The sequence below is a fragment of the Aythya ferina genome (genome assembly GCF_964211825.1).
Source record: "Aythya ferina genome assembly, chromosome: Z".
In the NCBI taxonomy this organism is placed as follows: Eukaryota; Metazoa; Chordata; class Aves; order Anseriformes; family Anatidae; genus Aythya; species Aythya ferina.
The window spans coordinates 18,277,752-18,301,735 of NC_140299.1; the positions used below are offsets into that span (position 1 = coordinate 18,277,752).

At 42.4% G+C, this 23,984-nt stretch overlaps 1 protein-coding gene across 1 annotated transcript; it reads left to right on the top strand.

The window, feature by feature from the left end:
* The first annotated feature begins 1,073 nt into the window (after positions 1-1,073).
* Positions 1,074-22,863, top strand: SNX18 (sorting nexin 18). Its single transcript, XM_084504095.1, has 2 exons — positions 1,074-2,825; positions 19,783-22,863. Exons 1-2 carry the CDS (start codon positions 1,193-1,195, stop codon positions 20,034-20,036), a joined length of 1,887 nt encoding a protein of 628 aa, XP_084360221.1. The 5' UTR covers positions 1,074-1,192; the 3' UTR covers positions 20,037-22,863.
* The last annotated feature ends 1,121 nt before the right edge of the window (positions 22,864-23,984 follow it).

The following is a 23,984-nucleotide window of genomic DNA, read 5'->3' on the forward strand; positions in this document are numbered from 1 at the left end:
ATGGGAAAATGGAGGTCAGAATTAAAAAGTGGGCAAAAGCAAAACTCAGGTATCAAACAACGTTAATAACAGTGATCATAGAGTCGCAGAATCATTCGGGTTGCAAAAGGCCTCTAAGATCATCTTGTCCAACCTTTAACCTAGCACTGACAAGTCCAGCACTAAACCATGCTGCTCAGTTCTACATCTACACCTAGTGAAAGCAAGGAGAGGGTCTTGTAGCATTCCAACGAACTGTTCCCAAATGCACACAAATTGTTTGACACAAAGACCTTTGAGAAGTGACAGACTTTGAGCTAAGTCAGAGAAATAAGCTAGAGCTTAGCACCCGGCAGGGTGTTGGAGGGAAAACACAAGGAACTGGAAACCAAACGGGCACACACTGCTTTCCCAGCAGGGTTGAGATGGTCAGCGAGGCACGGCGAAGGGAGGAAGATGGCAGGCAGAAAGGAGCATGCAGGCAGCGTGTGCCACCCTGCCTTTCTTCCACCGGGTAGAAGTTGTGAGGGAAATCTGTGTCCTGGGATCCAGCAGAGGTAAAGGGCCATGGGTGGGGTGTGTGTGAGTGGACAACACCGGACCGGGTGCCACGGGAGTTATGAGGGGAAATGGCCAGGGTGGGAGAAGAAGCGTAGGGATGGGATTGAGGCAGAAGGCAAACAAGGACAGGATGGTCTGATTTTTGAAGAGGGATGTAATACACTTTATTCACGACTAAAACACTGGCTGTAGGTGAGGGCAGCCAGCGGATGGAGCGGTGTGGCGGGGTGCACAGCCCCCTCACCCACACCTCGCCCAGCACCTCAGCACCGCACACCTCCCCCTGGCCCCCAAAAGGAGCCTCCGGGCGGCCAGGCGGGCCCGCCAAGCCTGCGGCAGCACCCGCACCCCGCCACCTCCACCGGGGGCAGCCCCAGCCCCGCGGCCGGCCCGTGGCGGAGGCCGCCAGGGGGCGGGCGGCGAGGGTGGGTGCGGGCCGGGCCCATCGATGGGGGCGGCCGCTCTGCGCTCGGCTCCTCCGCCCTGCCTCTCGGCTCTGGATTAGCGAAACTGGCGACGTGGGACCGGGCCGGCCCCGCCGCGCCCCGCGGGGTGAAGCCGGGACTCGCCGCCCGCCGGCAGCGCCGGGGCTCCGCGGCTCCGCTCCCGCAGCCCCGCTCCGCGCCGCCCCGCACCGCCCCGCACCGCAGCCATGGCGCTGCGGGCCCGGGCGCTGTACGACTTCAGGTCGGAGAACCCCGGCGAGATCTCGCTGCGGGAGCACGAGGTGCTGAGCCTGTGCAGCGAGCAGGACATCGAGGGCTGGCTGGAGGGCGTCAACAGCCGCGGCGACCGCGGCCTCTTCCCGGCCTCCTACGTGCAGGTGATCCGCGCCCCCGCCGCCGAGCCGCCGCCGCCCGCCCGCTACGCCAATGTCCCCGCCGCCGGCTTCGAGCCGCTGCCGCCGCCCGCCGCCTTCAAGCCGGCACAGCAGCAGCAGCACCACCAGCACCAGCAGCAGCAGCAGCAGCAGCAGCAGCCCCCGGCGGCGCAGCAGCCCCCCGAGCCCTTCCCGGTGCCGCCCGCCGCCGGGTACCCCTTCCCTATGGCACCCTACGGCGGCCCCTACCAGCCCAGCCAGGGCAGCGACGACGACTGGGACGATGACTGGGACGACAGCTCGACGGTGGCGGACGAGCCCGGGGCGCTGGGAAGCTCCTACCCCGACTACGAGGCTGCGGGGGGCGGCGGGGCAGCGGGGCGCTACCGCCTGTCCACGCGGTCCGAGCTGTCCCTGGGGTCCCGCGGTGGTGGTGGAGGTGGCGGTGGAGGTGGTGGACACGCAGCCGGACACCCGCACCCGGCTGGTGGAGGAGCCAAGAGCTCGGCCACGGTGAGCCGCAACCTCAACCGGTTCTCCACCTTCGTCAAGTCCGGCGGGGAGGCCTTCGTGCTGGGCGAGGCGTCGGGTTTTGTGAAGGATGGGGATAAGCTGTGCGTGGTGCTGGGGCCGCGCGGCCCCGAGTGGCAGGAGAACCCGTACCCCTTCCAGTGCTCCATCGAGGACCCCACCAAGCAGACCAAGTTCAAGGGGATGAAGAGCTACATCGCCTACAAGCTGGTGCCCAGCCACACCGGGCAGCAGGTGCACCGCCGCTACAAGCACTTCGACTGGCTCTACGGGCGCCTGGCCGAGAAGTTCCCCGTCATCTCCGTGCCCCACTTGCCCGAGAAGCAGGCCACCGGCCGCTTCGAGGAGGACTTCATCTCCAAGCGTCGCAAAGGCTTGGCCTGGTGGATGGACCACATGTGCAGCCACCCCGTGCTGGCACAGTGCGATGCCTTCCAGCACTTCCTCACCTGTCCCAGCACGGACGAGAAGGCCTGGAAGCAGGGCAAGCGCAAGGCTGAGAAAGACGAGATGGTGGGTGCCAACTTCTTCCTGACCATCAGTGTCCCCGCTGGCCCTGGGGCTGGCCTGGACTTGCAGGAGGTGGAGAGCCAGGTGGACGGCTTCAAAGCGTTCACAAAGAAGATGGACGAGAGCGCCCTGCAGCTCAATCACACCGTCAACGAGTTCGCCCGCAAACAAGTCACTGGCTTCAAGAAGGAATACCAGAAGGTGGGGCACTCCTTCAAGTGCCTCAGCCAGGCGTTTGAGCTGGACCAGCAGGCCTTTTCGGCCGGCCTCAACCAAGCCATAGCCTTCACTGCGGAAGCCTACGATGCCATCGGGGACCTCTTTGCAGATCAGCCCCGACAGGACCTAGATCCTGTGATGGATTTGTTAGCGCTGTATCAGGGGCATTTGGCCAACTTTCCGGACATCATCCACGTCCAGAAAGGTAACACCCTTACTTATTTTCTGAAATTATAGTTTAATGTATCAGTGCCATGCAGGCAGAGGTAGGAACCAGGAGCTAAACTTTCTCCACGTATGGCTTGTTGGCCTTGGGTTAAACTTTTCAGTGTTTACTCAGGTAGTCTGTTGCTAAAAATACACAAAACACATCAGTGACAGCTTTCATTCTGTGCCAAAGGTCTAGACTTTGTTGGGATTTCTGTTCGTCAGAGGTTACTGAGCATGACTGTGTGCCTCTGAAAGAAACCACATCTACCTGTGAGGCTGATACATTAAAGATTAATGAGCTTGTTTACAACCATCGGAGATCAACTGGTATGAAAACATCTATTACTCTTTTACGTATGTCAGGTATCTTAAATCTTTGATCTAGCAGGTAATAGATAAGTAATCTGAAGATGCAGATACTCCAGCTGACCTTATTGTTGGAAGTGTTACATGCATTTTGCATGTATGATGGACATTCAGATGAGAAGCTTAAAGCTGTTGGTGTTTGTCAGTTTGGCTGTACATTAAACTCCCTTTGCACCTTTGTGAGGACAGTGGTCTGCTGCAGTGTTCCTAGTTGAGGTTTTTCATCCTTTGCCCTTATTATCCTGAAGAGATGTTGCTCATGTGGTACCCTTTCGGCATCTTTCTACCTGAAACATGCTTCTGAGGTTTGCATTGCTGTTTGTTTGTCACTTTCTGATCCATTAGGGGCAAGAAACTCAGAAAATGAAAGAATCATCTGCTGTATAACTAGGGACACTCATTCAGATAAATACAGGTTTGTAGCATTGAATAAGTGTAGATGATTTCCCTGCTGTGAGGTTAATGCTATTCATGCGTTCATCACTGTTGTGAGAAGAATAGCCCATCATTCATCCTTTTTCCTGTTATATCGCTGACCTATGGCTTTCAACTCAAAGATCAGAAGTAAAGAGACCTAGGAAAACTCCACCTACGCTGTACAGAAATTCGTGTATGTAACAGTTGTACAACAAAATGCAAGAGCTTCTTCACTGGAAATTATTTTCGAGATTTATAAGTGGTGGTCTGTATCCAGAGAGGCAGAGCCTTATCTGTGACCCACAGTGATTCAGTCTTTCATGCCTTTATCTGCCTTTTTCAAGGCCTTGAACTCTTGAGATTTTTGATGAAATGGTTGGAAGAGTTTTTACAACAGATCAAAAAAGGCAGGCTTTCTGTAGGTGCACACTATTGCTAGGAAAATCTGAGGAGGCAGAGTTGATAAAGTGATAAAGTACACAGCTTGTTTAAGAAAGCAAGAGTTTCATTTCAAGTAGAAGCACCAAGTTCAGATGTTCATTCTCCTCTCGAATCTTGAAAATTGTGGGTGGAAACTTAAATAATTGCAATACTATTTTGAAGAGAAAGCTGAAAAGTGCAGTCTGACCTTTGAGAATTTGCTCTGCTAGCTGGTGTGGCATTGTGTTCTGATAACAACTCTCAAGTACTTTAAATTTGGAGAGAGGCGAGACCCTGGCAACATTTCACACTTGGGAAGGAGAAAGATTTTTTTATCGGCTGCAATAAAACAGCAGATGATATACACTATTTAAATGTAGTCTTAAAACTTTAAGATAGATTATAAAGTTTACTTTGAGGAGAGGATTGGGAATAGTAAGATATGCGCTTGATTCAACCCGTATTGCCTTTAGCTTGCACATCTCTATTTCACTTTCAGTTGTGTTTGAATTTGCACTTTCAAGAAGGCTTACCTTCTTGAACCGGGGAAAATTCATCTAAGCGAGCTTCCACCATAGCAGTGCAGAAGTATAATGACATACATAGAGCTGATGCGATGCCAGAAGACTGTGCTGGAGCTGGTTGGAGAAATGTACAGCCAGCCTGCCTTCACATGCTAATGCTCCAGCACCTCTGAGCTAATAGAATATTTTTCCTGGTGCATATTTGCAATCAGAAAATGGCTTGGGTTTGAGAGTTTGGTCTCCTGAGTGTCTGTATTCATGACAGGAACAGGGTTAGGGCTGGGTTATGCATTTGCTGCTTTTGTTCCCTGTAAAGAAGAGACAAACTAGAAGAGAAAACTGACTATTTCTTTTTTCTTCTCCATTTTATGGCTGTTTTATTGCTCTTAGCAGTTATTTCTAACATGGTATAACTCTTCAATTCCAAATTGTAAACTTCAGATAAAAACATGAACTGTGTGGTGTTCTTACAACATAAGACCTTTCTTTTAAATTTATAGTCCGGGACAGCTGCCAGTATGTGAGGATTATTATTGTCTGTGCAGACCAAACAAAGATCTGTTGGTGATAATAGATCATCTGAAAACAGAGTGGATATGTCTTTCTTTCAGTGTTTTATTTTCTAGTGTGCAACTTTGTGCAGTAAAATAACCCAAAAGTGCCTTTCGAGGTGGCAGAAACAGCAGCCTTTTGATACATTGCCAACATGGGCTTGGCTTTAAGAAGAACTCTAAAGTTATGCTTCCTCCATTTTTCTCTACTTAGTGCAAATGGATTGTCCACTTGGGGTAAAAAGTGAAGCCGTTTCTAGACTCCATCTCTGTATCCCTCTAGACCTGAGAAGGACCAAAAAAATAAAGGCAGCTATGCCCCAAACATGTGTCTGTTGGTAGAACCTTAGACTGCCTTGTCTTGTTAAGGGTTTGATCTACTGCAGATAGTTGAACAGCTGCTTAATGTGACTGGAAGCGTGTTTTGTGCAGGAGACTGAGAAGTCAGCGTGTCTGAGGTTTTTCAATAATTTCTGCAAAATTTTTTCTGCAAAAAGAAAGCCAAAGAATCTGAACTAGAGGCAAGAATTTTCTTCCATTTGGCTGTTACCTGTTTGTCTAAAGTTATGAACCAAAGACAGGTAAGCCTGCTGTTGCGTTGTCTGTATCAGCAGGGAAATGGGTTAAACATGGTGCTTATTCCTGCTCGGGGGTCCCGGTCTTTCTGCCTCCCATGCTGAGGGCATCATACGTGATCTGGGGGGTGCAGGGAGTGATTGTCATTTTGGTCACTTAGATAAAGACGGAAAGCCACGGGAATATGTTCAACGTGTTTAATAGTACAAGTATGTGATGGAATGGTAATAACTTCGATAGGAGATTTAGAGATTCCTCTCTCTCTGCCTTCTTGATGTTGAGCACTGTTCCAAAAGAGACAGAGGAGGGGTTCGAAGTGCTTTTCTCCCACAGTCTAGTTGAGGACCAGCTTGGCAGTAGCGTTGTGAGAAACCTTTCTTGGTTTTGTGTGTGCACCCGTCCAGGTATGAAGCTTCACTGAAACAAACCCTACAGTGAAGAGCACGCCGAGCTGGAAATCCCACGTTTCCATTGGGAAGTGCTTGGCATGAGAGTCCCACTGAGACTGGCAACAGAGCATTTCAGTCCCAAGACATGGTTTCCTTACAAATGGTTGCTCTTTTAGACGTTTTCAAAATAAAACTGAGCACTTAGGGGAAAACTGACATTTGTAGGGGTAGGTGATGGCAGAGTAGTGTATCCGAGCCTCTCAGCACCCAGATACTTTTACAAGTCTAGCCCTCATCCACAGGGAAGTGCACATAACACGCTTACATTAAAGCTTTCCTGTGCATACCTGTGTGTTTTGGAATAGAGGATCCAAGTGTGTTAGACAGCTATACTTGTACTTAGTTTTCTTTAGCCTCTGGCAAAACATTTGTAGAAGAGGAGTGTTTAGTTCATGAGGCTTAAAACCAAAACTGCACCTTTACTTGTCTTCTTCTTTTTGCAGAACTGATGTGCCTTTCAAGAAATGCTAGATTCAGTTGCTTTAAGGTTGAGAGAGAAGAAAAGCACCCTTCCATCTTTGTTTCTGTGCATTTTAAGGTCTAGTTGTGGAAATTCCCTAGGCATTCTTGGCAAAATAATTCCTACGTATTAATTGCTAGAGCTTCACTCAAGTGATGAAATCTTCTGACTTCCATAATCTTCAACCTAAATGTTTGCTGCAGGCCCATGCAAGTTCAGGTTTGGGAAGTTTGTGCACATGTGAGAATTTGAAATAGTGTGTGAGTGTATGCTGGTGCTGCAGTTCATGCTTGTCTGGCTATCTTATCTTGATACTTGCTTAGTGAGAGTACAGAAGTTAAATGTTTTTTTTTTAATTTGTTTCTGTTTTTGAAGTCTTTCTTGAGGAATTACTATAATTGGCATCTTGTTTTCTGAAAGAGGAAGAAACACTGGCTAACTTGTTTCATCTCTGCTTTCCAAAATTGTTTCTTTATCTTACCATGATGTTGTTAACTTCTGGTACAATTTTTGCAAAACTGACTCAAGAAAGTGTTTTCTAAATGTTTTCTGAGATGTAGGCAGCAATTAATTTCCTTAGCACACCAAGATCTAAAAGAATTATTTTAAAAAATCTGAGTGACCTTACCCATTTTCTTCTTAATAAGTTTGTGAAAAATCAAATGGGGCAAATGTCCTTACCTGGAGCAAAGGTCATCCTAGACGTTGGCTATAAAAATGCACTGGGTGTGCTTTTAGAATAACAAAATTTTAGGTGAAAAAACATTCCAGATAGTAATGCATTGGAATTTCAAGCATGGAAAAAAAAACAAACGGAAAATTGGAGGTCTCCATAACATTTTCAGCAGTTCTTGCAGGGAGGGGAGAAGGAAGAAGTCTCTGTGTGTCCTTGAATGAATGAAACTGGTTGGAATTCACACCTAAGATTGTATAACTCAGTGTAAAAGCAGTGCCTTTCTTCCTTGCTTACTTTCTAACCTCTTAAGTTCGGTGCACAGACTTGTATTCTCTTGTAATCCTTGCCAGATGCCTTCTGTAATGATAAAAAGAGATGGGTACCCACCTTCCATCTATTTAAGATGAAAAAGAACAGATTTCCCTAGGAGGATGACTGTTGTCACCCCTCTCAGCTTTTGCACTGCTGTTACAGGAGTGATGTAGTATTTGTCTACTTGCTCCTGAATCACCCAGTCTGAACCTGGTGGTGTTTGAAAGAAGCCCGAGGGAAACAGACTTTTACATGGCTAAACCGTGAAGGAATCCTCACTTTCAGCAACAGTATAAAATCACAGCTTCCTTGGTCTGTGTAAATCACACAGAGGACAACAATAAGCAAGACTACAATGGAGCAATGCCCTTACTTGAAGGGGATTAAACAGAAAGAAAGAAAGAAAAAAGCTTGTGTGTCTTATCTGCCAAAAAGATGCATGGATCTTGCATGCATTGTTCTTTTCTTTTTCCTCCCACTCCCCAATCTCTTCTTATCTTATCTTTCTAAGTGAGCAAGATTCATGCAGGTTTGATGTTTCTCTTCCCTGGTACCTTTTGGAACCTCTCTTAGCTTGATATCACACAAACTTTATGATGGCAAGACATTTCATAGGTGGTAAAATCCCAGTGACAGTTTTTCAGCAAACAGCTGGTAGCAGAGGAAGAAGATCGCTGTTCCACCTGTGGGAAGGACTGCATGCAGTGCTGCACACCAGCACGCCTGTATCCACCAGGCATTCACTACCAGCAGGCTGGAGAAGTTTTGACCAGAGCTCACACCTGCATTTTTAACCACAGGCGGTAGACTCCAAGCTCTTGTGTTCTTGCTTGCCACAAGAATTAAGGCTCTGCCTACTGGGAAGACCTCCTGAATGGCAGAGAGAAGAGGGTAGCAGGATTTATATGTATATGTATATGTATATGTATATGTATATGTATATTTATATATAAAAAATGCCTGTCACCATCTTGATACATGCTCTTGGGAACCACTCTGATGGCAGGGGTAAGAACAGGAGCTGGCCTTTTAGTATCTCAGCACTTCTGTTTTCAACTAATTTTAAAAAGGGAAGAAAAGCCACAAGACTACAAGATAAGAGTGCAGATATTAAAGAAGTAGAAATTACTTTGCAGAAGGAGGAAGCAGTTTTATTTCAAAGACTATGCAATAGCTTTTCAGGTTGAAGTTTCTGAAGAATCTGTATGCTAAGAAAGGGTTCATTGTCCTCCTACGGCTGGGGAAGTGTAGGTCATGCTAGAAGGACTTCTATCAAAACAGGGATGACCAGAATTGGTAGACTGAAAACAGAAAGCAACTCCTAGAGCTTTTCCACGTATTTGTAAGCACATTATCAAAACCAAACAAGCTGGCTGAATTTTCTATTTTTGCAAGTCACCTTTGAAACAAGGACATGTTTCAGCCTTTCCAACATCTTTTCCATGACTTCATTGTTAGACTTTGTTTGAACAGTTAAAATGCCAATTTAATGTGTGCAGACTGTATAAACTCATCCAGCTGGTACCTTACTTATTTTGATTTGCCTGATTCAAATAGCACAGAAACTGAAATTTTAATTAAAGAAATGAAATCACATTTGGCTGAGCCCCCAAGATATTAGCTTTATCAACAGATTTGAGCAAATAGCAAATGCTTTCTACAGTCTTGTTTATATCTTTCATGAAGGCCACAAGGATTTAAATAAAACAAAACAAAAAAAAAGTTAAAAATGCATTTAAAACTTTTGAGTTGGTATTTCATGAAATCAGTAACTATATATATATATATATATATATATGTACATTAAAGGTCTGCTCAGGTCTTGACTATGCTTAGGCCTTGTCTTGGGCTGTTCAGCTTATGCTTTAGATAGGCATGCAGCACATATAAATAACTTCTGTAACAGTGATGAACTGAACCAGCCTTTTTATGCCTGCATGTGATTCTTTCCAAGCAATTTTGAAAGCAGATTAATGCGGTTATTGGGAGTTTACACCGCATTTTCTCCCTGTGATGAAAAACGACTTACTAATCTATTTTTTTCAGAGTTACCATTTCGAATCCTAGGCATGGATAGCTGTTCCAGCCAAGTGACAATATAATGGAGAAAAATCCATTTTACCAAATTTCATGATAATGATGCCATGTTTTCAGTTTGCTTTGAGTTTAGGTAAGTCAAGGTGCTCAGAGGAGTAGATCCCATCCTCCAAAAAGGCAGTCAATTCTCTTCTGCCTCAGTAATTCTATAATTCTTTCTATACATTAGAATATATAAACATATTTATTTACAGTTTTAATTAACATATAATACAATAGTATCTGTTACAGAATTTTTATATATGATGTGTATATAGCATTATACTATGCTATTGTAAAGCTCTGTTTTTATATTAGATTGCAATCGGTTATATTAGTGTTGGTTTACTTTGGCTGTTTATACTGCAACAAGGAATCTCCTTCCTGTCCTCACAGAGATGCTGCAGCATTCAGGTTTCTAAGGGAGAGCATTTAAGGTGCACTAGGGAAAAAGTGGAGCTGGATCTGCGCTTAATTTGGGTCTCATCTCTTTTCATATGAAGTTATGTGAGGTGGCTCTGCATGTTTTATTGTTTGCTGATCCTAGGACAGTCGTGGAACTATGCAGATGATGGTGAACAATCAAATACCATAAACTGTGCTCACCTTTTGCATCCCTTCAGCCTTTATGGAGAGCAGCATCCAAAAGCAGGACTTGCGTAGGACCGCAATAAAGCAGGGTTATGAGAGGAGGTGAAAACTGCGTTTATACTGGCTTTTCTTGACAATGTCATATGGATACTGCTATGCTGTGTAGCCTCTATTCTCCTGTACACCCACATCCCATAAATCTCAAGAAATTTTTGAGGTCACCGTTTAGTATTATGACGCCTACATCCATTTTGATAATTACTTGTATTCATCTTCTATAGATCTAGAGGAGACATTTCTGCTCATATGCTGCTAACCAATTGTACTGAAAATTAATTTCTTGTGTGTGTACAACATCGTTTCTGATTGAGGTTGTTTTTTTTTTTTAATTAGGCATTATGAACAGGGCATTTATAAAAGCTGTTAAGATTTAGTGGCATTGTTCTGGCAGGAAAGTACCTGTTCTGAACATGCTGAAGGGGAGAATCCCATGTTCAGAAACTATGATGATTAAATTGTAAAAGGCATCTTAAATTTTTGGAAAAACAAACATCTATTTGGAAAGCCTTCTTGGTGCCACTCTTAAATGCAGGCTTGTAAGACATACTTAAAATCACTGTGAGTTTCCATCTCTGCACTCCTGCCAGTTGCAATCACTTACGTTTTCAAGTGTCCACCCTGAAATAGTTCAGCATGAACTGCTTTTCGAAGGGCAGATGTACTGCCTTTCTAACAACCAGCCTGATCTGTGGGGTCACTCCTTTCTATAGCCTGCTCTGTAGCATCAGCTGAAGTGCTGTCAAACCTCCTTAACTTGTAGGTAGGAGTGCTGAAAATTACAGGCTGCCTTTGAATTGGGCAAAACCTGTGTCACTGAATGTTTGCCTCTCAGGCTGTTATGCACAATGCTATGTTTGTAATAATGGAAAGCCGTGTACACAGTTCAGCTGGATTTTAAAATTAACTCATTGATTTTATGGGCTTTCTTTCAGACATTGCTACAGGTACTTACACAGTCAGTAGAAATACTTGTAAACATATGCTGCAGTGGCTACAGTAAGGTTGTTCATTTGCAGAAAACATTGTCTGCATACAATACATCTAAAATATATTGCTTTTAAAAATATAAAATATAAATATAAAATATATATAAATATAAAATATATATAAAAATATAAAATATAAAATATAAAATATATATAAAAATATAAAATATAAAATATATTGCTATATTCAGCATTTAGGAGAAGAAGAAAAACCAACACCTTTCAACTGATTTCGCATAATTTTTGCCTTCGGTAGTGTAGCAGTATGGGTTTCCTTTTTTTAATGGTAGGTGTGGCAGGCCTGTTGTTCCGTAGTGTTTCTTCCATTTATTTCGCCACCTTGCTCACACCCCCTGTTGTCAACTGTTTTCAGGGCAAAGTGTGGCTTGCAGCTTGTATAGCAGTGCGCTGTAGCTTGGCTCAGTGAAACGTTCTTGCTGGAGATGCTGGATTTATCTGGAGGACTCTAGAGCTGAAGTATGCATTGCCAATGTGATAACGGAAGTATTTTTTCAGTAGCATAAACATTTTGGAGATTCTGAACATGCCTAGGAATGATTACAGCCCTTGTTTCTCTGGATAAAAAAATGGGCTGTGTATACTCTTCTTATGTGTGTGAACACCAACTTGCTGTTGTACACAGAGTGATCTACAGCAATTTAATCAGACCATAAATAGGGCATTACTTAAAAAAAAAAAAAAAAAGATAGCAGTTAGACATGTATAGTATCCATTAACAGTACTAATTCTTTAAAATAGAGTGGCATTTGACACTGTGCATTCTATCACCATCATTAATCACTTATATAGGAATTAAATCAATGTCTATGTTTAAAACCACCAGATAAGTTCAGCATTTGTCATGTTTCTGAAATCTCTGGCAAAGACTTTTATTTCTGCATTGTGTAGATTAGAAGGTGACTTTATTTTCAAGTCTATTTTATCTCTTGAGTGACAGCTTTTGATGAGCTTTGTAACAGGATAGCTGGAAGAACAAATAATTCTGTCTAATAGTGCCACAGTCAGTAAGCGTTAACCTGGATGTTAGCAGAGACCTACAATTTGTGAGCCTAGATTTATAGGATAGTACTATTTTATTCTGACTTGTTTTGAGCAATGGGCAAAGAAATAATGAAAAATCCCTGTTTTTTGTTTTTATTGTTAGGCTGCATATCCTAAAAGCATTATAGCCATGTTCTCATATCTATACAAAAACCTGTAATACTAAAATAGTTGTAATTTTATTTTTGCATTTTTAACTCACTTTCATTATGAAAAGTAGAACTTTCTTAAAATAGTTTAATAGTTTTACATCATCAATAAAAATATCACCATTGAATTAGCTTGGTTTTGAAAATTGTTGATACTTTTAGAAAATACAAGTGACTTCATCCTTTTGCCTTTGATGTTGAAGATTGTTTGCTTTGTTATGTTTGAAACGCTAAAATCAGATTTCAAAGTAGTGAGCCATTCCTTCATTAGTTTCAGTAATGCTACATTTTTTCCTGTGACATTCTTTTACACAGTTAAGTCTGCTGGAGAAGCCTTCTGTTTTTAATTTCAGGCAAATTCCCATTATGCTGCACTCCCTTCTAAAACTCAGCCAGAAAATGTAAAGAATTTGCAGAATCTTAACTTAATGTAGGCTTCTTTTGTTAATCTGTGCTCACAGCATTCTTAAGCAAATAATCCATCAGTGTAGTACAACCTCTATTCTGCTACACGCATTTCTGTCGTTTCTCTTCGAATGGAGAGAGGGGAAGCTTAGGGGTTTGCTTCAGAGCAGGGTTTCACGTTAGGTGTAATCTTGCGCGGTGCTTCTGATCCTTCCCTTGTGTTGGAGCGAGCAATTGCGTAGCCGTGGGCTGAGCTGGATCGAATTGCTAAGCCATCGGTAAAGCCAAGCCCTCCAGGCCCAGAGCAGTGTTAATTGGGTTAGTCATCTGAGTCATCCTGTAACAACATCTCTGCTAGCTGCGGTGCAAGCGGGACGGCCACGTCGATGGCTTCGCTTGGCAGCAGTCAGCTGGGTTACGGAGACGGCTCTGTCTTCCACCGGGTAAATCAAAACTGTGGCTACGTGCACGTGGGCTGCCCGGGGTTTGCCTTTTCAAATCCTTAGGCAAAGAGCTGTAATTAAACAACAAATAAATGCAATGAATAAACATCATCTGGTCTGTGGTAAGAAAAGTGTAAAATCATTTCTAGTTATTTTTTATGCTTTTATGCATCCTTTATGAAAGCTGCTACAAGCCGTGTGATGTGTATTGTTTTCTCACTTCTTTTTAGAGGTGGTGTCTCAGAATAGAAGTAAAGCAAAGGGAATTGTTTACGTTCAAAGTTCTCCCTTCAGTATCGAGTAGCATACTTTAAAGGAGACATCATTGATGCCTACTGCTGGGCAATTTAATATGAAGGGCAGCTGAATGGCATGGAAACACAAGTTATTTTTCTTTCTAGCAAGTGATGCACCAAATCGGATTTCGTAGTTTGCAGACGGTAGGAAGACAAAATGAATTGTATGCATGTATGTATGTATCACACAGGTAGTTTAATTTTCACAGGATCTATCAGGTGAAACTACTGAACAGTTTTCTTTGTCAAACTTCTGAGTTTCAGTAAAGAACACAATGTTTTCTGACTAGCTTTCTTCCCTCACGAGAGAGCCGTTTTTCAGAGGAACCTTTGTACTTTGACACAAATTCTTCTGGGAGGCTGGCGCACCGAAGCTTATTGGCCAGGGGACTTCTCAAAGGAGGCATTCAGGAGTCTGCTGCCCTTTGTTTTTGCCACGCTTACCACTGACACAAAGGCCAGAACAATCGTCCTCCCCAGATCTTTTCCGCTCTGCCATCTATTGTCTTTTCAGGTATCGTTTCTGAGCAGAGTGGGTACAGATTTGTGTTCAGGGTGGCTGGTGGCCACATGCCGTGTTCCTGTCCCTTGGAGCATCGCCGCTTCTCACCTGTGGCACCAGCAGCCGTCATCATGCAGGGGCAGAGCAGAGCAGAGTGGGGCAGGCACGAGGCTAATGCCTCCCTCCCACATTAAGGACCTGTTCCAAAAAGTAGCCTTCTGCTTAACGTATCAAGGACAACCACAGGAATAACTTCTTTTTTTTTTGTCTCATGTATCTTCTGCAGTTATTTTGCAATAATTCTGTAACTGGAGGTATAAAGAATAACAAGAATGTGTGTGTTTGAAAGGAAGTCTTGCACTATCATAACAGTTTATGCATGTGTCAGTTATCTCACTACTAGTGGAAGAAGGCTGTTTGCTGCGGTTTAGCGTAATCCATCACTAAAGTGAAGAATGTATTTGAGCATCTGTAGTCAGAAAGGCATTACAAATACAGGATCTAAAAAGCTATGTAAAACTTCTACATGCTAGGTGAGTTTTTCAGTTCAGTATTTCCTGCTGAGGTACTACAGACGGTGATATATGGGTGACTTAGCAGATGATACACGTTCCTGAGAGCAACAGTGAATTGCAGACCTCCAGACCCCCACAGATCCTCGCTGCTGCTGCAAGTGCCATGTGTAAGTGACACCGAGCTGACAGGCCTTTGTGCTTAATACCATATTGCAAGCCCATACATGTATGCAGTAGTTCTGTATGAAGTTAAGTCATTAGCATTACAGCAATTTTTTAGCTCATTTTCTGAAAAGAGGAATACCTTTCTGAACAGCATCAGTAAGGTCTGCTTGTATTTTTTTAAGAACTGAGCAAGCCCAGCCATGGGGCAGGTGTCTGCTGTACCAAGCACTGTACAAAAGCAGAGCATAAGGGGGGCTGCTGCCCCAGAGATTCCCCTTTCTCTCGCTTTGTCTTCATTTGGATTCATAACTTCAGATGCAGCTGAGGTTTCGCTCCTGAGTACTGCATACAGAACTCCAAAGCTGATGTCCAGGTGCTACTTGGAGGAGAAGAGGAGCTGGGCAGTTGGAAGCTGGTCTTCATGAGCTGAGCCCCGAGTCTTCTGCTTTCTGTTCACGTTGCAGGCTGCAGCATGGGCTGGTGTCATACACCCTCCGCACCAAGAACCCGGGCAGGGCTGGCTGCTGGCAGGATGATCATGTGCCGTCAGGTGCGATCCATTCCCCATGCATGAACGGGAGCTTGGGGACACACATGCATCTGCATGATGGGATCCACTTTTACATCTGTGTACCTGTACTTACAGGGTGAGGGGAAGTGAGTACAAGCTCATGTGTAGGCTCAAACCCACCCTTGGTTCACTGTTCACACATGCTCAAAGCATTTCTGAATGTAATAAAACTGCAGGTGATAGGAAAATACATTGCTTGACCCAAACTTGAGTGCTCTCAGGTTCAGGACTTTTTTTTTTTTGTTTTACTTTCCTGAATGTATTTGATTCTTTCTGCCTCATTGCAACCTCATGCTTGCATGGGAGCTTCCTGACTCAACACACTTCATTTTTTCCTGGTAACTCCTCAGCACCTATTTAAGTTGCTGTTTATACAGCATGTTTCACAGCCTGCAAGTATTTGTTTCTAGCAGGAATTTTATGTTGTCCATATCTTCTTGGCTGCAAGTATTACTATAAATGTCCCTTATTAAATGTGTTCATGTAACCTAGTGTTGTCTAATCTCAGACTTCAAAACAAGTACTGAAAACTGTGAGTTTCTAAAAGCCCTTGACAGCAGTCATTGAGCACCCCTGTCTGTTTAACATCAGGCTTTGAGCAATGAAAAATAGCATTCACATCTGCTTTTCTCCACCTTTAAGGACAGAAATAGATGTAGCACAGCTTTTTGCAGTGTCTGTGACCCAGGCCTTCTTTGTTGATTGAAAGCTATCCCTGACCACTGGAACCTGCTCTCCTAACAGAAGGGCTTTTCATCAGACCAGAAGCTTTAAATGCACGGGCAAGTCGTAAGGGAATCTTTAGAAATGGAACAAAACAGAAAAAAAATAAAATATATATATATATAGAGAGAGAGAGAGAGAGAGAGAGACAGGTTTTTTTTGTTTGGTTTGTTTTGTTGTTTTTTTTTTTTTAATATTTCATCCCTGTTGGAACAGTTTATTGGCAAGTATTTCTCCCAGCAGGAGATATTCAGCAGGATATTTCTTTGAGCTAATAGACACTGGGAGGTACCTCTTTCTGTGCCTTCTCCTCCACCCTAAAATGTGTGGTATCCTTTTTTTAGGGCTGCCAGAATTCTGTGATAGCTGCTGTCCTTCTGTTTGCTTGTCTTTAAATACACCTTGCTTTTTTGGATTATCCAAACCAGAGCTTGACGTTTGGATCTATGAATCCAGGAGCCGGGGGAATGGAGCAGAGCAGCCCAGGTGGAGGGAGCTGCATCCAGCTGCAGGTGCTTCTCCAGGTGTGCCTGGCCAGAGGGGCTTGCTCAGCCTCTGCAGGGTGCGGGGCGGGAGGGAAGGTGCAGAGGTGCCAGGCAGACAGAGGAGAGGGGTGCAGCAGCAGCTGGGAGGACGTTTTGAGAAAATGGGAGATGAAACATGGTGTGTTGCTGTTAGTGAAGGTGCTTGCAAAGTGGTGTGATTTTTTTTTCCTGAGGTTTACTAAACTAAGGCTTGCAAGCTTCAGTAGATGATGAACAAATTAGAAATGGTGTTTTAGAATAAATGATTGCTTACCTTTTAATGTAAAGCATGTGGGTTGTTTTCTGTTTTTTTTTTTTTTATTACTATTATTATTATTATTATTTTCTCTGTGTTTGGGGAAGGTTCGTTGATTGTCCTAAAATAACCTAAATATTTCCCCTTGTGAAGGACTTCATTTAGGGTACTTGAAAAAAAATAGTAAGAAATTTGTGTTCAAGTATATGTATAAACTCTTGTTATACATTGCTGACTTCCAGCTGTAGTCTGCCTAGACTTTATAGTGGAATTTCCTTTAGTACCAGCATGAAAACACGTGCATTACAAGAACAGTGTTAATGGTTGGAAGTTTTCCCCTTGGATTCCTCTCCCTAATTATAAATATTTTTTTTACTTTTTTTTCCAGAAAAAAAAAAAGTGACAACATATAATATTTATAGTCTCAAGGGGTTTAGTGTGTTTGGTAATGTATGGTTGTATTGATGTAAAATAATTTGAAGATTATGCTCACTCCAGAATCTAGTTATGCATTCAGCTGCTGATGCTGTAAAATTTCAGTATTTTTTCTTCCAGTTTGGTCATTCTAGAAATAACATCTAAAGCTATTTCCACACATCACAACCAAAGAGTTGTCATGTGTATTTAACCAGCTCCATCTGGCTCCCAGTTAAGTCACAAATTTCTTTTTTTTTTTTCACAGCCCTGTACAGATTCCTGCAATGCAAACAGAATGCAGAGGGAAAAAAAAAATGCCGAGTTGGGTTTTGTTTCCTGAAAGCAATGTCCTTTCTGTAGAACAGAGGATTGACTGTTTTTTTACATCGTATCCTGCCTCCCAGATTACTTGGTCTTTGAAGGGGAAAGCACAGATCTTCTGGCGCGGCCTGCTGTTTGCAGCACTGCCTGTGTTTTTTCAGTTTTGTTTTTTTGGGCCAGGCTGGAGATGATGAGGTCAATAGGTTGTAGCAGCCAGTGCCAAGCTTTCGGCCCTCATGCCTGAGGGCTGTGGCATCGGGAAAGGTGTGTATGGGCCAGGCTGCACCAACCACCCCACATTGCCCAATACCTGTGCTTTCTGTGGAGCAGTCTTTGGTCTAATCTTGTCATGCTCATGACTTCCCTCCTGCCCTAGCAGGAATGGTCCATGTGGTTCGTACAGACCAGAGAGGAGTTTTTGAAGCTCCCAATAGAGAACACATACTGGGACTGAAACAAATTCTTTTTCCCCAGGTCCTCTAAATCTTCTGGTATTTAACTTGCCTCTAGTAAGAGCACAGTGACACAGTGGTTAGGCGTTGGAACAGGCTGAACGGAGAAGTGGCGGAGTCCCCATCCCTGCAGGTATTTAAGTGATGTATGGTTTAGTGGGGAGGCTCAGCAGCTCATGTGGACAGTTGGACTCGGTCATCCTGAAGGTGTTTTCCAGCCTCGATAGTTCTGTGGCCTTAGAGATGAGACAAGGGACAACCGCACCAGGCTGTGAGAAATGCCAGGGTGATGGGTGTCCAACTAAACAGGTAAGGAAAAGATAGAAGGTGACATGACTGCTGCTGAACACTTTTTGCTGGTGAACGGTGTTCGTTACAGAGATTCAGGCTGACAAGAAGATGAAATTGGAGGTCGTCCTCCTTAAAGACAGAGGTAGAGAGTCTCCTCTGTTAGCTTGGTTCCTCTGTGAGCTTGCTGTAGGGAGTACAGAAATGCATTTCTTAAGGCAACGTAAAGGGAGTCCTGTTCATGAACTGTAGTCGCTTGTATGATGTGAAGCGTAATGTGAAAGGAGAGAATCATTTGAGACATTGCAAATAGCTGAAGGAACAAGAAACTTGTGTGATCATAAAAGTTTTGACAAGTGTTGTATCACTAGCATTTTTTTGAGAAGATAAAGATGCATTGATCTGACTGTTCTTATGTATATGAATAAGGTACATTCCCAGGGCAGCAGTGGTCATGGCACCAAGCCTGCCAGAGCTCAAGAAACATTTGGGCAATGCTCTCAGACACATGATCTGATTGATCTGGTTTTACTTATTTATTTATTTGTTTGTTTATTTATTTATTGTGTCGTCCTTGGGGGACCCAGGAGTTGGACTCGATGAGACCCTTCCAGCTTGGATATTCTATGAAGATACATATCTGATATCTAAGGCAAAGAAGTTGCTTTTATGGGAAGCCGAGCTCATGAAAATGAACGTTCAAGATGCTTCTTGGTGTTCTGTGTCACTATACGAGTCTGTTCTGGTGATGTTGTGGTTTTGTAGCGTGTGCTTTAATCAGCTGTGTGGAGGAGGAAGGCTACCAACCTTTTTGTGTGTTCTTTTTCAGGCTCTTCAAAAACTGCGTTATCTCTATCTGGAGTCTACAACTTTGAAACAAACTCTTAGATTCTCTAGTACTCAGTGTATTTTGGGGTGTCTGTATTGTAGAAGCAGAATGGTATACTGTTATTTTGTGTATTCAGATCTCCTTTTGATGTTTCACAAATATTGTGAAAGTATATGGTGTTTCACAAAGGTTTCTCAATGATGTTACTTTTCTGATGTTTATGTAAGCTTAAATCTGACTTGTTTTGTAGTGCTTTTCTCCACTGCTGGTGTATTTATCAGTTATTCTCTGAAGGACACCATCTGATTTCTTAAGATTATGAAATAAGCATGTTTTTCTCTTACTGACCTTTGCAAGCTACTGTCATAAAAATTGCTTTATTTTTTAGCAAGATATTTTGTTCTGTGATTTTATTATTTGAAAGAACTTTTCATTCATATAAACACACATATGACTACATTCAGAATGAGCCTTATACAAATCCTTGTTGTTGCTAAATGACCTGTTAAAGTGCAGTAAAGTCTAAATTTTTCCTCACAGTTGTACTCTTGTGCTTTCTTCTTTACACAGGAGCCCTTACCAAAGTGAAGGAGAGTAAGCGGCATGTCGAAGAGGGGAAGATGGAGCTCCAAAAAGCAGAGGGCATTCAAGAACGCTGTAACATTATTTCTTTTGCAACCCTAGCAGAAATTAATCATTTCCACAAAATCCGTGTGAGGGACTTTAAATCACAGATGCAGCATTTCTTGCAACAGCAAATACTCTTTTTTCAAAAAGTGACACAAAAGCTAGAAGAAGCTCTTCACAAGTATGACAGTGTTTAATCTCTGAACATTGATTTGTGGACTTTGCTCGATTTGAACATGACTTAAGCAGCAAAGCAAACATCGCTGCTGTTAAAGAGCTATTGCCAGTGGTAGATGGTGGTACAAGGATGGTTTGTGTTCACCTGGAATCCCGGTTTAATCTCTGATATGTAGGAAGGAAACAGTTATAGGGCTATGTAGTAGAAACAGTACCACACATTGTAACTAAGTTATACTGTGTATGCCTACACTACCATTGTAACTTTTTTGAAATAATGAGTATACTATTTGCCTTATTGCTTTTTGAAATACGGTATTTTAGTGCATACTTTGTAGACCTCAAAACCCTTTGGGTCTTTAAGGAAGTTGGCTAGATAAGCCTGCTTCAGATGCCTTTTTACTTTCCTAGATTTGGATTTCCTAAATTCAAACAATTCTCTGTTTACAGACTCCTACTAGAGCAGCTATGTGATTCTGTGCCTTTAGACTCTATTTTTCCTTTTCTAGTAAGTCACATTTTTATGATTGAATGAATGAAGGGTTGATGCCTATGACAGGAACTGATAATGAAACCTCATATTAACTGGAAAAAAATCAGCTGCCATCCAGTTTGCACAGCAAGTACTGTCTTATGACAAATGTTGGCTCAAAAGGGAGAAATTAAATCTATTCACACTTTCCTTGAAAATGGAGACTACTTGTTACATGTACTAGGATGTTAAGCACATATACAAATATACACCATTGAATTCCCTTTCTGAAATGAATATTACAGTGAGGGTTTTTTTTAGTATAAAGCATTACTGTGAGTGGAAATTTGAAGAACTAGCCTAATAAAAATGATGTTTATCAAGAGGATATGAATGCAGGCTATGTGGCTAGAACATTTTTTTCTTAAACGTAGAAAAAGATCTGCTCATTGCTCAGTTGCTGATTCAGTTTAACTTCAGACTTGCATCTACATTGCTGGTTGTCTGAGTTGAGACTCCACTGTGATTCATTAGTTTACTCGGTTACAAATTTTCAGGGATGTTCAGTAATACAAATGATCTGAAATAAGTCTTGGCTGAACTGACTTGGAAAACAGGTGGCATTTTTATGTTTATAACACTCAAGAATTAACAATTGTCTTAATTTTTGTATAAGTATTTTTGACAAGCAGGGTGCATTTATATGTATGTAAACACTATCTTTTAAGGAGTTTTCTGGCTTATTTCCCTTGAATTAAGTCTGAAGTCTGTGTTTATAACCTATTGGTTCCCTTCTTAGAGGTCAGTATGAAAGAGGGTTTTTATTTATCCTAGTCTTTTTCTCTTAAACAAAAATAACAAAACCTTCAAAGGAAGCAAAATGTTTACTTTTTTGTTTTCAATTAAATTAATCAAAGATAGATTAAACAAATTAAAGCCTGGAAAAGGAAGTTAAGCAATAGTTAAGTTTAAGTACAAATCATTCCTCACCTATGCAGCAGAAATGTACAGTTCTTTTACTCAATCATGTGAGATTCTGTAGCTTAATCCCACACCTCTGTTTCAGAGGAATAAATGTAAGAATGTAGTTTTGGGTTTAAGATTTGCCCCCAAATGCTTGGAAGATTGCTATTTTGACCACTTTGCATTCAGCAGTGCTGCTAATACATACCCAAAGAAACGAAATACAGAGTGACGAGGAAGAAAAAACAACAGTGTTTGTAAAAGGACAATCAGTGAGGGAAGAATCCATTTGCAGGCTATTGAAAGAACGCTGCAAACAGCAATGTTGACTGTAAAATAAGGACCATAGTTGTAGGGATGACTTGCTCTTTATCTTCCTCATGGTGTCTTGTTCTACATTCAAAATTCACCACTTCCCATAACAGCTCTTCCCACCAGTGCTCCAACTTCCCACATACTGTTTAATTACCTGAGACAGCAGTGAGCCGGGTTTGAGCTGTTCCGTGGCTTACGTTTGCTTAAGCCAGATAGCATTTTGTTAAATGACTTTGCAGTAATTAAACCAGGCTACAATTGAAGTAATTCTGTATAGAGGTATTAAGACCTGATCAGAAATTGATCTTGGTCCAGTTGAAGTATTTTAGGAGGTTAGTATTAATGAAGTGTACATGCCCAGGGAAAATTAAGCTGTGATATGTATACATAAAACATTATCAGACAGGTACAGTTTTCCCAAATAAACTGTCATGGCCTTCACCTTACTTTCTGATTTGTGAATTTTTGGGGCAGAGGGAGAATAGGGGTGCTAATTTTTTAAACTTGATGTACCAAAATGCTTGACTGCAGTCCTGGATCTGAGGTGTTGCAGAGTTTGAAAAGGTATTAACACATAAGCATCTTGCTCTTATTCTCACTTAGAGAGCGTTGGAGTTAGGCAGATGTAGGGAGCCAGAACTCAGTTCATGCTTACTGCACTCTGTGAGATCTACCGTTTTAGTTTTACTTGGAACCAAGTGTCACACTGACCACCCATGCTGACGGACTACTGGATGGTGCGATCTGAGGTCCGAATGTACTCTACAGGAAGGGGAATGTATATTGTGTGGGACTGTGGAGGTATCGAGGGAAATCTAACAAAACCTCTTAAATGAATAAATGTGGAAGAGAGGAAATGAGCTCCATAACATAATGTTAAACGCATTTGTTTTATTCCATTCCTGTAATTTGTGTTTGATGCATTACAATTTTTGTGCTGATAGTAATATGTGTCTGTTATATTTACTGGGAGTTTAGGGGGATTAATTGAAAGCTGCAAAAAGATTCACTGATGTATTGGTTTCTGTGAAAGTGCTGTATCCAATGAAAAATGTAGAATAAACCCATCAGTGGAATATAGCTACTTAAAATCATCAGCAAGTGGTGAGTGAGTAATGTTTCTTTCTAATTAGAGGCTTTACATTTAGAAATTAACAACCTGTGAAAATGATTAGATATGTTTGTGTTGTAGCCCTTATGCTGTGTGATGCTTGCAAAGAAAACGGTTGTCTCTGTATGTGACCTGTGCACATTTTCTAGATATACCCCACCAGTTTCATGATCCCATGGCAGAGTACATTTTTTTTAGGAGCATTGCACAACCCAGCTTAGAGAGATCAACAGTAAAATTGTGATGCTGAAACATTCAAGGCAAGCACCAACAAAATCTGGAAAAAAAAATCAGTGGAAGTATGTCACATAAAATTCATATGCTTTTATAAGATGCTAGTGAACTGTGTACACTGAAAATACCTACATTATTTTGTGAGGCACAGGTATCTTTTTTGTGAATTACAAGACACTGTTTGCACTACTTTATTATTTTGCCAAACTTTCACAATTCCAGCCAATATCTTCCATGCTGGTTGTCTGCTCCAGCTTGAATTCTTCAGGGAAGCTTAAAACTGTTCAGCTATTTCTGAGAAGGAGATCATAAAAATATAAAAAATTTAAATAGGTTTTTCTTCCTCTTAGACCCTTTGGCTGAAAAGCTTTAGTTCTCTCATACTTTGGAACAAGGACTTGAAATTTGGCAGACTTGTTACCTTTTGCCTCCTCAGATACGCCTTGCTGCACAGTGAAAATTTGCCCAAATATTTCAAAGTTAAACTAAGGTTTCTTCAGACTCACTTCTGCTAAAGTTTGACAGATAATTTTTCTGTAGCTCCCATTTGCTTCAAGCCATTCTTGATGGCTTTGTCTAACCTCAGTCAGCAGCAGCTCCATGAGACTTCCTCTGTCATCGTTTTGTCCCTTCATCTAGAAGGGGCTGAGCCTTCGGAGCAGAAGCTGAGCAAAGAAGCTCTCAGTAGGTCCTGGTGTTGCTGTTCTTGGTATCTGGCTCTGGGAGGAGAGAAGCAGCAGCCTGGTGTGCAGGTTTGCAGCTACAGCAATGTGGACATTGGAGGTGATGTGGGGAACACATGGGAACAAACATCAGGGAAAGGCTAGGGCAGAAAGCCTGTTCCTCCAGTCCCTCATTATACCTTGGGCTTCC